Source organism: Tamandua tetradactyla, chromosome 2 (genome assembly GCF_023851605.1).
Source record: "Tamandua tetradactyla isolate mTamTet1 chromosome 2, mTamTet1.pri, whole genome shotgun sequence".
In the NCBI taxonomy this organism is placed as follows: Eukaryota; Metazoa; Chordata; class Mammalia; order Pilosa; family Myrmecophagidae; genus Tamandua; species Tamandua tetradactyla.
In genome coordinates, this window is record NC_135328.1 from 102,215,489 (window position 1) to 102,231,081 (window position 15,593).

Consider the following 15,593-nt stretch of genomic DNA (forward strand, 5'->3'; position numbering starts at 1 on the left):
GATGTGGCCTCTCTCTCTCCGCTGATACAGCAGGCAGTCTCACTGCCTTCCCCCTCTCTACGTGGGACATGACTCCCAGGGGTGTGGACCTTCCTCTCCCAATGTGGGACAGAAATCCTAGGAATGAGCTGGGACTCAGCACCAAGGGATTGAGAAAATCTTCTCAACCAAAAGGGGGAAGAGCAAAATGAAACAAAATAAAGTGTCAGTGCCTGAGAGATTCCAAACAGAGTCGAGAGGTTATCCTGGAGGTTATTCTTATGCATTAAATAGATATCACATGTTTAGTTAAGGTGTAATGGAGAGGCTGGAGGGAACTGCCTGAAAATGTGGAGCTGTGCTCTGGTGGCCATGTTTCCTGAAGATAATCGTATAAATATTTGGCTGTCGCAGTGTGACTGTGTGGTTGTGAGAACTTTGTGTCTGATACTCCTTTTGTCTACCTTATCGATGATCAAGTGAAACATATGGATTAAAAATAAATGAATAATAGGGGAAAGAAATGTTAAAATAAGTTTAGTAGATTGAAATGCTGGTGATTGGTTAGGGGTAAAATTATGGGTATGGTATGTATGAATTTTCCGTTTTCTTTTTATTGCTTTTTCTGAATTGATGCAGATATTCTAGGAAATGATCATGATGATGAAAATGCAGCTATATGATGATAGTGTGCGTTACTGATCATATAACAAGAACAGAATAGAAATATGATCAGAATGTTTGCATTTGTATGTGGTTATGTATCATAAAGAGAAAATAAAAATAAGAATAAAAATAAATGAAAACCAGTGGTTTAGAGAAAATATATTCTTCATGAATGTTTTATGGGTTCTAGTAGAGAAGCTTGGTTCTCTAGTGGCAAAAGGGTAAGTGGAACTTTGTCTCAGAGTTCTGCTTTTATACCTCTACTCTACTGAGTATGGTGTGGGGGGGAGGATTTCTCTAAACTCTGGGAGAAAAAGAAAAGTAATACTATTTGAGAGAAAAAAAGATAGAGGGGTATAAGATTTGGACAAACAGGTCATGCCACCATTTGGTTTGTCTCCAAACCTTGTCTTTGCTCTTTTTGACTACAAAGCTTATCTCTAACTAAATTAGCTAAACCAGGACATTAGTGATCTTTTATAAATCAACCTTTTTGTTTTCTTACCCCTTTATTTTATTTTTTTATTTTTAACTTTTTTATTGTATAGTATAACATGTATACAAAGCAAAGAAATAAAAAAGCAATAGCTTTCAAAGTACTCTTCAACAAGTAGTTACAGGACAGATACTAGAGTTTGTCATGGGCTACGATACGATCCTCTGTATTTTTTCTTCTAGCTGCTCCAGAATATAGGCAGCTAGAAGGCTTAATTATTTTTTTATCATCACAATCAATTTTTTTCCTTCTTTTTTTAATGAAAAATAACATATATACAAAAAAGCCATAAATTTCAAAGCATATCACTGCAATTAGTTGTAAAACATATTTCAGACTTTGACAGGGGTTACAGTTTCACAATTTTAGGTTTTTACTTCTAGCTGCTCTAAAATACTAGAGACTGAAAGAGATATCAATTTAATGATTCAGCATTCATATTCATTTGTTAAATCCTATCTTTTCTGTACAACTCCACCATCACCTTTGATCTTTCTGTACCTCTCTTTAAGGGTGTTTGGGCTATGGCAGTGCTAAATTTTTCATTTTGGGAGGGTCTGTCACTAATATCCCCCTTTATTTTTATTTTTTCCTATTTTCTTTAAATATTTTTATTGATATATCTTCACACATATACATTCCACACATAGTGTACAGTCAGTGGCTCACAGTATCAACACATAGTTGTGTATTCATCACTATGATCATTTTTCTAACATGTGCATCACTCCAGAAAAAGAAAAAACTCATACATACTATACCCTTACTCCTCCTTCTCATTGACTGCTAGTATTTCAATCTCCCCAATTTAATTTACCCTTTGGCCCCCCATACACACTATTTATTTATTTTTTACCCATATTTTTTTATTATCTGTCCCTACCCTGGATAAAAAGAGAAACAGGCACAAGGTTTTCACAATCCCATAGTCACGTTGTAAAAGTTGTATCTTTATACAATTGCCTTCAAGAATAAAGGCTACTGAAACACAGCTCAAGAGTTTCAGGTACTTCCCTCCAGCCACTCCAATACACCATAAACTAAAAAGGGGTATCTTTATAATGCATAAAAATAAATTCCAGGATAAACTCTCAACTCTGTTTGAAATCTCTCAGCCGCTGAAACTTTCTTTTGTCTCATTTCTCTCTCTTCCCCGTTTTGGTCAAGGCTTTCTCAGTCCCTTGACGTCGGGTCCAGGCTCACCCCAGGATTTCTGTCCCACATTGCCAGGGAGATTTATACCCCTGGGAGTCATATTCCATGCAGGAGGGAGGGCAATGAGTTCATCTACCGAGTTGTTGTAGAAAAAGAGGCCACGTCTGAGCAACAAAAGAGGTTCTTTGGGGTGACTCTTATGTCTCATTTTAAGTAGGCTTAGCCTGTCCTTTTCAGGAATAAATTTCATAGGGGCTGTTCTAGTATATAAGCTGCTGGAATGCAGTATACCAGAAGCAGAATAGTTTTTAAAAAGAGGAATTTATTGAGTTGCATGTTTACAGTTCTAAGGCCATGAAAATGTCCACATTAACCCAAGTCTATAAAAATGTCCAATCTAAGACATCCAGGGAACAATAACTTGGTTCAAGAAGGCCAGTGATATTCAGGGTTTCTCTCTTAGCTGGGAAGGCACATAGTGAGATATGCCAGCTTTCTCTTCAGTGGCTTTCCCAGGGCTCTGTCTGTTCTCTTGATTCTGTCAGTTCTGATGGCCCTTTTGGCTCTGGTGGCTCTTGTGGCTCTGAGCATTTTCCAAAATGGTCCCCTCTTACAGGGCTCCCATAAGCAACTTACAGTTGTAAGGCCATAAAAATGTCCAAATTAAGGCATCCAAAAAAGAATCCTTGACTCAAGAAAGGGCCAATGACATTTGGGATTTCTCTGTCAGCTAGGATGACACATGGCAATGATATCTGCTAGCTTTCTTTCCTGATTTCTCCTTTCAGAGGCTTCCCCAGTGACATTTTCTTTTTACATCTTCAAATATCTCTGTCTGTGTCAGTTCTAAAGCTTTTTCAAAATGGTTCCTTCTTAAAGGGCTTCAGTAAGCACATCAGGACCCACCTTGAATGAGCGGAATCACACCTCTGGTGGAAACCATCTAATGAAAATGTCCCACCCACAACTGGGTGGGTCATATTTCCATAGAAACAGCTTAATCAAGAGATCCTATCTAGAGCGGGCCCCAGTGGCTCAGCATGAGACCTGAGTTTGATTCCTGGTGCCTGCCCATGCAAAAAAAAAAAGATCCTATTTAAAAAAATAGGTCTGCTCCCAAAAGATTGGATTAGGAAAAGTAACATGGATTTTCTGGAATACACAGCAGTTTCCACCCAGCACAGTTATAGTCTGTGTAGTGAAATGGCTAATGAGTAATGAACAAAGCTGAGTATCTTGAGGTTAGCTCATATGACAAGAAGGGAGAGAAGTAACTAAAAGGGCTTGGTAAAAATTGATTGTTTAATTTACATGTTTATTGCCTAAAGCCTGGCTTTCTAAAAATTATTTTTGTGATTTAAACTAAACATAGCAATTAAACTGCTTATCCAGTTTATAGATTATCCAGGGCCCTTCCCACCTTGACCATTTTGTTATTAACTTACGTATTAGGGTGGAAGTAGAAGGTAAAGTTCATACCAGGATTTTTTCATTACATTTTATAAATTTTATTGACTAACAAAAGAATATTGGAATTTTTAAGTGTTGAATTAAACTTTGCACAGAAGTCTAGGGGGCATCCCAATCAATTTTGCTGAAATAAATAGATTACTAGAAATAAATACATAGTTAGAAATTGCATTAGCAAACCAGTAAAAACTAATTTCTGATAACTATAAAGGATGCAGTAAATTGAGAAGAAAAATATTCTAATATATAGCAAGAGAAGGGGAATTTAATAATTAAACCTTCATTATCAGCCTGTTCCTCTATTTAGATGTATATGTACCTATATATAGTTTATTTGAAAATTCAGATCATTATTTTTTTTTATTAATTAAAAAAAGAATTAACAAAACAATTAGAAATCATTCCAATCTACATGTACAATCAGTAATTCTTAATAACATCACATAGTTGCATATTCATCATTTCTTAGTACATTTGCATCGATTTAGAAAAAGAAATAAAAAGACAACAGAATAAGAATTAAAACAATAATAGAAAGAAAAAAAACAAAAAAAACAAAAACAAAAAACCTATACCTCACATGCAGCTTCATTCAGTGTTTTAACATAATTGCATTACAATTGGGTAGTATTGTGCTGTCCATTTCTGAGTTTTTATATCCAGTCCCGTTGTACAGTCTGTATCCCTTCAGCTCCAATTATCCCTTCTCTTTTTTTTTTTTTTTTAATTAACGGAAAAAAAGAAATTAACCCAACATTTAGAGATCATACCATTCTACATATGCAATCATTAATTCTTAACATCATCACATAGATGCATGATCATCATTTCTTAGTACATATGCATTGGTTTAGAAGAACTAGCAACATAACCAAAAAAGATATAGAATGTTAATATAGAGAAAAAAATAAAAGTAACAATAGTAAAATCAAAACAAAACAAAACAAAAACCTATAGCTCAGATGCAGCTTCATTCAGTGTTTTAACATGATTACTTTACAATTAGGTATTATTGTGCTGTCCATTTTTGAGTTTTTGTATCTAGTCCTGTTACACCGTCTGTATCCCTTCAACTCCAATTGGCCATTATCTTACCCTGTTTCTACCTCCTGCTGGACTCTGTTATCAAGGACATATTCCAAATTTATTCTCGAATGTCTGTTCACATCAGTGGGACCATACAGTATTTGTCCTTTAGTTTTTGACTAGACTCACTCAGCATAATTTTCTCTAGGTCCATCCATGTTATTACATGCTTCATAAGTTTATCCTGTCTTAAAGCTGCATAGTATTCCATCGTATGTATATACCACAGTTTGTTTAGCCACTCTTCTGTTGATGGAGATTTCGGCTGTTTCCATCTCTTTGCAATTGTAAATAACGCTGCTATAAACACTGGTGTGCAAATGTCCGTTTGTGTCTTTGCCCTTAAGTCCTTTTAGTATATTCCCAGCAATGGTATTGCTGGGTCGTATGGCAATTCTATATTCAGCTTTTTGAGGAACCGCCAAAGTGCCTTCCACAGTGGTTGCACCATTTGACATTCCCACCAACAGTGGATAAGTGTGCCTCTTTCTCCGCATCCTCTCCAGCACTTGTCATTTTCTGTTTTGTTGATAATGGCCATTCTGGTGGGTGTGAGATGATATCTCATTGTGGTTTTGATTTGCATTTCTCTAATGGCCAGGCACATTGAGCATCTCTTCATGTGCCTTTTGGCCATTTGTATTTCCTCTTCTGAGAGGTGTCTGTTCAAGTCTTTTTCCCATTTTGTAATTGGGTTGGCTGTCTTTTTGTTGTTGAGATGAACAATCTCTTTATAAATTCTGGATACTAGACCTTTATCTGATATATCATTTCCAAATATTGTCTCCCATTGTGAAGGCTGTCTTTCTACTTTCTTGATGAAGTTCTTTGATGCACAAAAGTGTTTAATTTTGAGGAGTTCCCATTTATTTATTTCCTTCTTCAGTGCTCTTGCTTTAGGTTTAAGGTCCATAAAACCATCTCCAGTTGTAAGATCCATAAGATATCTCCCAACATTTTCCTCTAACTGTTTTATGGTCTTAGACCTAATGTTTAGATCTTTGATCCATTTTGAGTTAACTTTTGTATAGGGTGTGAGAGATGGGTCTTCTTTCATTCTTTTGCATATGGATATCCAGTTCTCTAGGCACCATTTATTGAAGAGACTGCTCTGTCCCAGGTGAGTTGGCTTGACTGCCTTATCAAAGATCAAATGTCCATAGATGAGAGGGTCTATATCTGAGCACTCTATTCGATTCCATTGGTCGATATATCTATCTTTATGCTAATACCATGCTGTTTTGACATATAGTTTTAACTTTAACCCCAAAACTATGAGGTCTTCCATTATCTGGTTGTATGATGAGCAAGTGGATAATTATGGTATTTGTATTGAACTTTACATTTACAAAGCTCTGTCACATGCTTGATTTTCATAAAAACTTTGTGGAGGAGGAAAGAGCAGATGAGGAAGTGGTCTTAGCAAAGTTAGGTCACCTACCCTAGGCATAGCTAGCAAGCAGCAGATACAAAATTAGAATGCAGATTTATTTTTTTCATAATCTCTCACTTTTACCTTTTATTTTAATGTCAGATCACCAAGGTCTGACACAGATTCATCTACCATGATGAACATTTCCTCTCAATTGAAACAGGCATTTTCCTTATAGCATGAAAATATGCTTGTTATAAAAACCTTACCTTTTGTTGCCAGGAACTGTACCTGCATATGAAAAATCATTTAATATAATCCACTTGTTTTATTAGGAGCAATATTATCTGTAGGAAGAGTCAGGGTGATGATGGGGCGTACTATCTCAAACAGCTCTTCTTTTCTGAGCAAAAATGGTGGGACTGCTAGGCATGAGAGAAAAGGAATTTAATTCAATTTGCAGCTTTTAAATAGCATCCTCAGTGAACAAGGTGTTATATCTTATAGAAGATAACTAGGTCAGTCTCTGGCACTGAGGATTTTACATTCTATTAAGAGACATGGGTTCACAAAGAATTCTTGAGCACATTATGAGGAGTTCTAGATGTATGGAAAAGGAGAAAGACACAGAAGCACAAGGTGAAGCTGCTGAGGAAGAATTAAATGAAAACAGGAGACATGGATCTAGAAAAGAGACAAAGATAGAAGAGAGGTACAAACAGTGTTTACAGGAAACCTTGGTGAAGGGCACTAGGAAATAGCGGGAACATGAACAGGAATCAACTCTTCCCTTTGATAGTCAATACAGATGATCAGGAACACTCTCTGTCTTGGTATATGAGTCCATGTAGATTGTTGACTGTCCATTTTCTTTTATGTTAGTTTTCTCTTTCTTTCATTATATAACCTTGGTGATCTGTGAACAGTTAATCAGTGTTGCCTATCAAAATGAGGGTTTTCTGTCTGCTTTGAATATACATTTAATGAAGGAAAAACAAGACTCGGAATGTTAGTTTAGTGACTGAATTTCTAGCCTTAAAAATCTAGGATAACCATTATTTATGGTTCATATATATGTGTATATATAAAGAATTAAATGGTGTTATATAACTGTGTGTGGCAATACCAGTGCTTGACCTCTTTGGTTATGCGCTTCAGCTCTAGTATTTCTTGTAATAGGTTGAGTCTGTTAAGGTTAATCAGTGATGAGAGTTGTGTCACCACATTCCAGGAGTATAAAAATGCCTAGAGTGGAGTTTTAATTATAGTTCACTCTTCACATCATGTTGTTGTATATAGGGGCTATGACCCCTGGCTGTATTCTTGCCCAGAATCTTGGTCTTAATTTTAAAGGTAAAAGTGAAGAGTTTTCATTTCCCCCACCAATTGTTCACTGTGGATGAAGCCTACTTCTTGACATTAGTATTGATTGGTACAGCTTTTTTTTTTAAGTTGCCTGCTCTAAAGTATTGAACAATTTCCATTTTCTCATTTTTTTCTAAAACATTCTCTAAGAATTATTCTGATCAAATCTACTGCTGTATTAAGAAGAGGTAATATAACCTCTCCACTGACTTTCAGGCATAATCTAAGGATACAGGAGGTGAGTTTAACTTCTTATACTCAGAACACTTGAGATTGAGGATATTATTTCCTTAAAAAGCATTTTATAAGTAGCATATGATGTAATTCCATAGTATGGTTTCAGAATCTTCCTATGGTGAGCACAGAGTAATTAGAACGGCTGCAGGAAATGTCTTTGTGGAACTCTAAATGTTGCGTTTCTGTTTTTTGTATGCCAAGGGTGGAGTACCAGAGCTCACTGTTTACGAAACTACCTAGTCACCACACTCGTGAGAGCACTACAAGTGGAGCTGAATTATGGTAAAAGTTAAGGTGTAGTAATATAACCAGGAAACAGAATGCCGGGAAAGCCATAGCAGAGCAAGATAAAACCTTTTTTTTCTCACAGTTACTAGAAATATAAGATACAATTCTCTTTCCCCTTGGTATTTGTTGTCTCAAATTTTTTGTTCTCAGGATCCCTCCACACTCTTAAAAGTTATTGAGGACCCCAGAAGGTTTATTTATATGGGATTATATGGGTTGTATTTATCCATATTTACCGTTAGATATTAAAAATGAGAAAATTTAAAAAATTTATTAAATAATAAGTAATGTAAATACATATATAAATATCAGATATGCTCATTGTGTTAACATTTTTTTTAATACTTTTAAACAAAACTGTTAGTGAGAGGAGTGTCATTGTTTTACATTTTTATAAATCTCATTAGTGTCTGCTTAAAAGGAAAAAGAAAGAGTATATTTTAAGCCTTCTCAGATAATTGTGGATGTTTGCATTTGATGCTACACCAAATCTCAACACATGGTAATTTCTTAAAGATTAGTTGCAATGTGAAATCTGAAACCACATAGATGAATTCTTTATACTTTGTTACACCTTAATCCATTGGTCTGCTTACACTTGGAGTGGATCTTTCACCCATACATGGAGAAACTTCCAAGTTTCTCATCACAAAAGTGGAGCCATAGTATGCCTTCTCTTTCAAAACTCTTGACCCTGGCTTCATGTCCTTCATGGGGAGTAGAATGAGAGAAGGTCCAAAAGTAATGGTTTCTGCATCTTTTTCACCTCAATACTACATTTTCCTAACCTAAGAATTTTGATCTTAAGTGCCAAAATGATTTAGATATTATTTTAAGCATAAGAAATACATATTTCACGTTGTCAGAAAAGTTACGAAGTATCATGAAACAGCTTTAAAAACAGGTATAACTTTTTTTTAAATTTTTTTATTAATTAAAAAAAATTAACGAGCAAAACATTAAGATATCATTCCATTCTACATATACAATCAGTAATTCTTAATATCATCACATAGTTGCATATTCATCATTTCTAGAACATTTGCATTGATTTAGAAAAAAATAAAAAAGACAACAGAAAAAGAAATAAAACGATAACAGAAAAAAAAGATTATACATGCCATACCCCTTACCTCTCGCTTTCATTTACCACTAGCACTTCAAACTAAATTTATTTTTAACTTTTGTTCCCCCTATTATTCATTTATTTATTTATTTATTTATTTTTATTAATTAAAAAAAAATTAACACAACATTTAGAAATCATTCCATTCTACATTGGCAATCAGTAATTCTTAATATCATCACATAGATGTATGATCATCATTTCTTAGTACATTTGCATCGATTTAGGAAAAGAACTAGCAAAACAACAGAAAAAGATATGGGATGATAATATAGAGAAAAAAATAAAAATAATAAAAAATAGAATATATATATATAAAAAAAGGAAAAAAAACACAAACAAACAAACAAAAAAAAAACTGTAGCTCAGATGCAGCTTCATTCAGTGTTTTAACAAAATTACATTACAATTAGGTAGTATTGTGCTGTCCATTTTTGAGTTTTTGTATCTAGTCCTGTTGCACAGTCTGCATCCCTTCAGCTCCAATTACCCATTATCTTACAAAAACAGGTATAACTTTTTATAGTTAATATCTTTCACATTTATAAAAAGAAAAAAAGTCATATGTGCGCGTGTGTGTATCCTTACCTTGCTTTAAGATACAAGTATTTATATTTTCATAGCTATTAACCTAGCAAAACCTAACAAATTTTCAGAATGAATTTTAATTTGGAAAGAGTGTAATTGCTTTCAGCATTAGAATTCATTCTGTTCTCTGAACTGACTGCACAGTCTCAACCAGAAATAGGGACACTGAAAAAACCCTAGTTGAATATCAAGACAGCATTACTTTGATCTAGGTCAAGGTTTCTCAAATGATAGTGTACTGAGAATTACCTGGAGAGTTTGTTTAACATAGAGATTCTTTGGACCCATCCCAGAGATTCTGATTATATAAATCGTGGTTGGAGCTCAGGAATCTGTATTTTAATTAGCTATGCAGGTGTTTAAGGTCTAGCCTTTGAGTCATTTGAGTCTAATCCACTCGGACTAGATGTACTCTAGAGAATGTAGAATTGATCTTTTGAGATCAAATTCCAAATTTGATATCTTGTTTTAAGTCTGTTTCACATGTAAATTTTAGCATAAACAATCCCATAAACTCCATTTTATCCCTGAATTAGCAGTTTGATTACTTAGAGATTGTTTTACCTTAAGGACCCCTATTGTAAAACATAATATTCATAGAAATGAAAACATACTCTAATTTCCTTGGCGCCTCAAATGAACCTAACCAAGATGGACTTTCTTTAAAATATTAAAACATAAAAAAATTGAAGTAGAAAAACACTGGGGAGGGTGTGCAAGGGTAGTTCAGAAGTAGAATTCTCGTCTGCCATGTGGGATACCAGGATTCGATTCCTGGCCCATGCACTTCCCCAAAAAACAAACAAAAAACCAAACAAACAAAAAAAATTCAACAAATAGTGCTGCAATAACAGGGTGCTCACATGGAAAAAGAATGAAATATGACCCCCGCCATACAGCATACAAAAAAAAACCTAAAACGTTATGAATAATTTCCTAATCCATTGGACTATTAGAACAATATCCATGTATGTTCTATGGTATAAATTTTGTTTATCTATTATTTATGCCAGAGTAATTAGATAAAGCTTTTTGGAAAGCCAAACATAAATATACCAAAGTACTTTAACAAGAATTTAAATTATTTTCTATAAATTATATATCAAAAAGTGTTTTCTTAATTCTAATATGTTTTTCCAAGTTTTCTTGATAAATATTTTACCTGTGGTAAAATTTTTGTAGTGTACAGTTTCATAAGTTTTGACGAATGCATATAGATGTGAGACCAACACCACAATCAAAATGAAGAACATTTCCGTCACCCCAAAATATTTCTTTGTGCCTCTTTGTAACATCCCCTTCCTGACTCCCAGCTCCTGGCAAACACCCGTCTTAATTTTTTCTCTAAACTTTTGCCTTTTCCAGCATATCATAAATATTGAATCATATAATTCAGTCTTTTGAAGCTGGTTTCTTTAACTTAATGGATTTGAAAGTCCTCCATGTTGTGTATATCAGTAGTTAGGGTTTACAAAATGCATCTTTAATTTATTCCAGCTTACCTTCAAATAATATATTATTTCACATATAGTGTAAGTACCTTACAGTAGTATATTTTAAGTGCTACTCTGCCATCTTTTTTATTGTCATACAATTAACTTTTATAATTCTTTTAATACATTGCTACTATTTTGGGTTGAGCAAGTAATTATCTTTTAGAACAGTTAAAAATAAGGGGGAGATATTATTTTAACCATTTTTGAAGATCTTAATTTCTGTGTGTTGATCCAAGTTGTTTTCTGGTATAATATTCCTTCTGATTGAAGAACTTCTATTAACATTTCTTTCCTGGAAATTATAAAACATTGTTGAAAAAAAAAGAGCTAACTAAATGGAAAGACAATCCGTGTTCATGGATTGGAAGACTTAATACAGTTAAGATGTCACACATCCCAAATTGAACTAAAGATTCAATATAATCCCTCTCAAAAGCCCTGCTGGCTCTTTCTGAGAAATTGAGGCACTAATCCTAAAATTCATACAGAAATTCAAGGGACCCAGGATAGCCAAAAAAGATTTTGAAAAAGAAGAACAAACTTGGGCGACACACACTCCCAATATCAAAATGAACTACGAAAACTACAGTAATAAAGACCATAGTAAATGCATAAAATAGACATATTTTATGCAGTTCTTCTGGTAATGAATTATCTCAGCTTTTATTTGTCTGAAATTTTTCCCTTAAGTTTTGAAAGATTTCTGCTCTGAATGTAGAACTTATTTGACACTTTTTTTCTTTTAGTACTTTAAAGATGTCACATTTTCTTTTGACTTACTATAATTCTTCATTATTTATATGTTTTTCTTTTCTCTGAGTGCCTTCAAGACTTTCTCTTTTTCTTTGATTTTTAGTAACTTTATATGATATGTCTGAGAGTGGCTTTTGTTTGAATTTGTTTGGGTATTTATTCTTTTGGGGCTCTCTGAGCTTTTTGGATCTATAGTTTGCTGTTTTCCTGACTTGGGGACAACTTGTAGTCAGTAACTTTTAAAATATTTCTCCATTTTCTCTCTTCTCCTTCTGGGATTTCAGTTTTACGTATGTTATTTGATATTCTTGTACATCTCTTGGATGTTCTGTTTTGTTTATTTTCATTTCTTCCCCTCTTTGTATTTCAATTTCATTAATTTCTGTTACCTATTTTCAGGTTCACTCATTTTTTCCTTGGCTGTGCCAAGACTAATGTGAGCCTGTTTGAAGGCATTTTTTATCTCTGTTATTATATATTTCCTTATTTCTTTGATCTCAATTTCCCTTTCTTAAAATAGCTTTATTGCGATATAATTCACACACTGGTCAAAAATCAGTTGGTGAAAAATGTGAGGGTTTGTTTCTGGGCTCTTGATTCTGTTCTGTTGATCTATATGTCTATTTTATGCATGTACTATAGTCTTCATTACTGTAGCTTTGTAGTTCATTTTTATATCAGGAGTGTGTGTGCCCCCACTTTGTTCTTCTTTCTCAAAACGTTTTTTGGCTATTCTGGATCCTTCAAATTTCTGTATGAATTTTAGGATTAGCACCCCAATTTCTCCAAAAAAGCCAGCAGGACTTTTGATAGGGATTATATTTAATTTTTAGTTCAATTTGGGTTGTGTGGCATCTTAACTATATTAAGTCTTCCAATCCATGAACACTGATTGTCTTTCCATTTAGTTAGCTCTTTTTTTTCAGCAGTGTTTTATAATTTCCAGTATATAGGTCTTGTACTTCTTTGACATGTTCCTAAATATTTTTTTCTTTTTGATACTGTTGTAAATGGAATTGTTTTTGTAATTTCATCTTTAGATTGTTTTTTGCTAGTGTATAAAGATGTAATTGATTTTGGTGTATTGACCTTGTTTTAATGTGTTGTTAATTTCCCCTTGAAAACTCTTTAAGTAGCTAAATCTCAAGTACTGTTATTTTGTAGCTGTACACTATTATTTAAAAATCCTGTCCAGTTAAACATTAGATAAATGACTAACTGGGATTGCAATCTAGGCGTTTTGATTTGGGACTTCTCACCTATATACATTTAGCTACAACCCCTTCATCAAGTAAATCTTAGGTAGTTAGTAAAAATTAATATTTGACTTTCTTTTTTTCCTTTTAGTGTTAAATGTTTACAAAAGACAGTGAAGGATTCTTACCACATAATATGTAGACCTTGTGCCTGTGAACTTGAAGTTTGTGCGAAATGTGGAAGGAAAAAAGACATTGTTATTCCGTGAGTATTTCCTTTTATATTTGGATTTATTGTCTTTCAGTAGTTGATACATGAACTTTCTTTTACTGAAATATTTAGTCTTGTGTTGCAGTGTATCACAATAATGTAGACTTTTTTACTTCATGGCAGGAAAGAAGGCATCCTTGATTGTTAAATTTTTCTATCATATATAAAAGTAAAGCTTTATATTTTTTTAGGAAAATAAAAGAAACTTTATTGATGAGAGTCACATTCATTACATAAAAGAATTATTGTATAACAGTTTTTCTTTAATTAACAGTACATTAACTTCTTTAAGCATATTTTTATTGATAATGCTAATATCTTGAGTTAAGTTAATCATCAAGGATCTTTTTCTCTATATTTATTTCATTAGGCTCCTGTTAATTGAAAATTGTACTGGTAAAGATATTTTCAAGCTTCACAGTTAAATAACAAAATTTTGAAAAATAACTAGGAGGTATTTTTTCTTCCATCTTTAGGTTTAATAAAGAACCAGAAAAGACAGAAAATACTGAAAATAATCTAAGTTCCAACTGTGGAAGCTGCAGACGAAATGAAGAGGAAAGTGATGGTGATTTAGATTTTGATATTTATTTAGATGATGCAGAAGAAGACAATCAAGTGGATTAATGTAACTGTATTAAATCTCAGTCTGAGAACATGAAATTCTGACCAACGTGTTTTTTTCCCCTTTGAGGGATGTTTTAACTGCAGATACAGTTTCTTAAATAGATATGTTTTTTTTTAATTTTCTGTTTTTTCCTCTGTCAGTTTGATGAGTTGTTATTTCTTAACTCCTAAAGACATCTTTCTGGCTGCTGTCATAAGAATGGACAGTAGAAAGACAAGGGTAGAAGTGAGGATTAATGCAGACAAAAAAAAAATGACACTTGCAATGAAGGAACATGGTGGGGGTAGCAAGAATTAATCAGATGTTGGATATGTTTTGATGATAGCACTCAGAGACTTTCCTAATGAACTGGATGCAGAGTAAGAGAGAAAGAGTGCAGTCAAAGATGCCATCAACGTTTTTGACTTGAACCATTGAAAAGATAGGAGTTGCCATTAACTGGGTGGGGAAGACTGAATCATCAGAGAACTTGAAGATAAGCTAATTGAATTAATTGAGTCTGAGGAGTAGAAAGAATAAAGAAAAGTGAACAGAGACTGAAGACCTGTGGGATATCATCAAGTGTACCAATATATGCATTGTAGAAGTCCCAAAGAAGAGAGAAGAAAGAAAGAGGAGAGAGAACATTAAAAGAAACAGTGGCCAAAAACTTTGCAAATTTTAACAAAAGTCATGAATATCTGCAGCCAAAACACACAACAGACTCCAAACAGGATGAAATCAGGTATACCATACCATAGTCTATTATAATCCAACTCTAGAATGCCAGAGATAAAGAGAATTCTTGAGTCCACAAGGCATTATCATGTGCCTTCCCATGTGATAGAGGAACCTGGATGGAGGCAAGAAGGCAGTGGATGATGTATTTAAAATGCTAAAAGCAAAAACTGCTAACCAAGAATTCTATATCTGGGAAAATTTTCAAAATGAGGGAGAGATTAATACAGTCTCAGAGAAACAGGAGCTGTGAGAGTTTTTCATTAGACCATCCCTACATGAGATGCTGAAAAGAGTTCTGCAGGTTGAAAGGAAAGGGCAATAGACAATAGATGCATGAAGGAATAAAGAGCTTCAGTAAGGGGTACATGTAAATGCCGTTGCTATCTGTGCTGGTTTGAAACTGTTATATACTCCAAAAAAGCCATGTTCTTCTAATCCAGTCTTATGGATGCAGACCTATTGTGACTGGGACCTTTTGATTAGATTGTTTCCATGGAGATGTGGTCCTCCCAATCAGGCTGGATCTTAATCCTTTCCTGGGGCCCTTTATGAGAGAGAACTCAGAGCTGACACAGGGCACCTAGACATGAAACCAGACACAGATGTTTGGAGATGCTAAGCTAAGAAATGAAACCCATAGTCTGCCCACTAGAAGCTAAGTAAGGACCCACAGATACTTAGAGAGAAAGCCACTGGAAACA

General features: G+C 34.0%; 1 protein-coding gene across 4 annotated transcripts in view; it reads left to right on the forward strand.

The window, feature by feature from the left end:
• C2H9orf85 (chromosome 2 C9orf85 homolog) overlaps positions 1-14,207 on the forward strand; it is a 69,268-nt gene extending 55,061 nt beyond the window's left edge. For 2 of the 4 annotated variants that reach the window (XM_077148424.1, XM_077148426.1), the window contains 3 exons: positions 8,028-8,108; positions 13,425-13,538; positions 14,021-14,207. In XM_077148424.1, coding sequence (XP_077004539.1) covers positions 8,028-8,108; positions 13,425-13,538; positions 14,021-14,171 — 346 coding nt within the window. In that variant the 3' untranslated portion in view covers positions 14,172-14,207. The remainder of the gene's footprint in view (positions 1-8,027; positions 8,109-13,424; positions 13,539-14,020) is intronic. The other 2 variants (XM_077148425.1, XM_077148427.1) reach the window with 1 other exon arrangement.
• Positions 14,208-15,593: the final 1,386 nt, after the last annotated feature.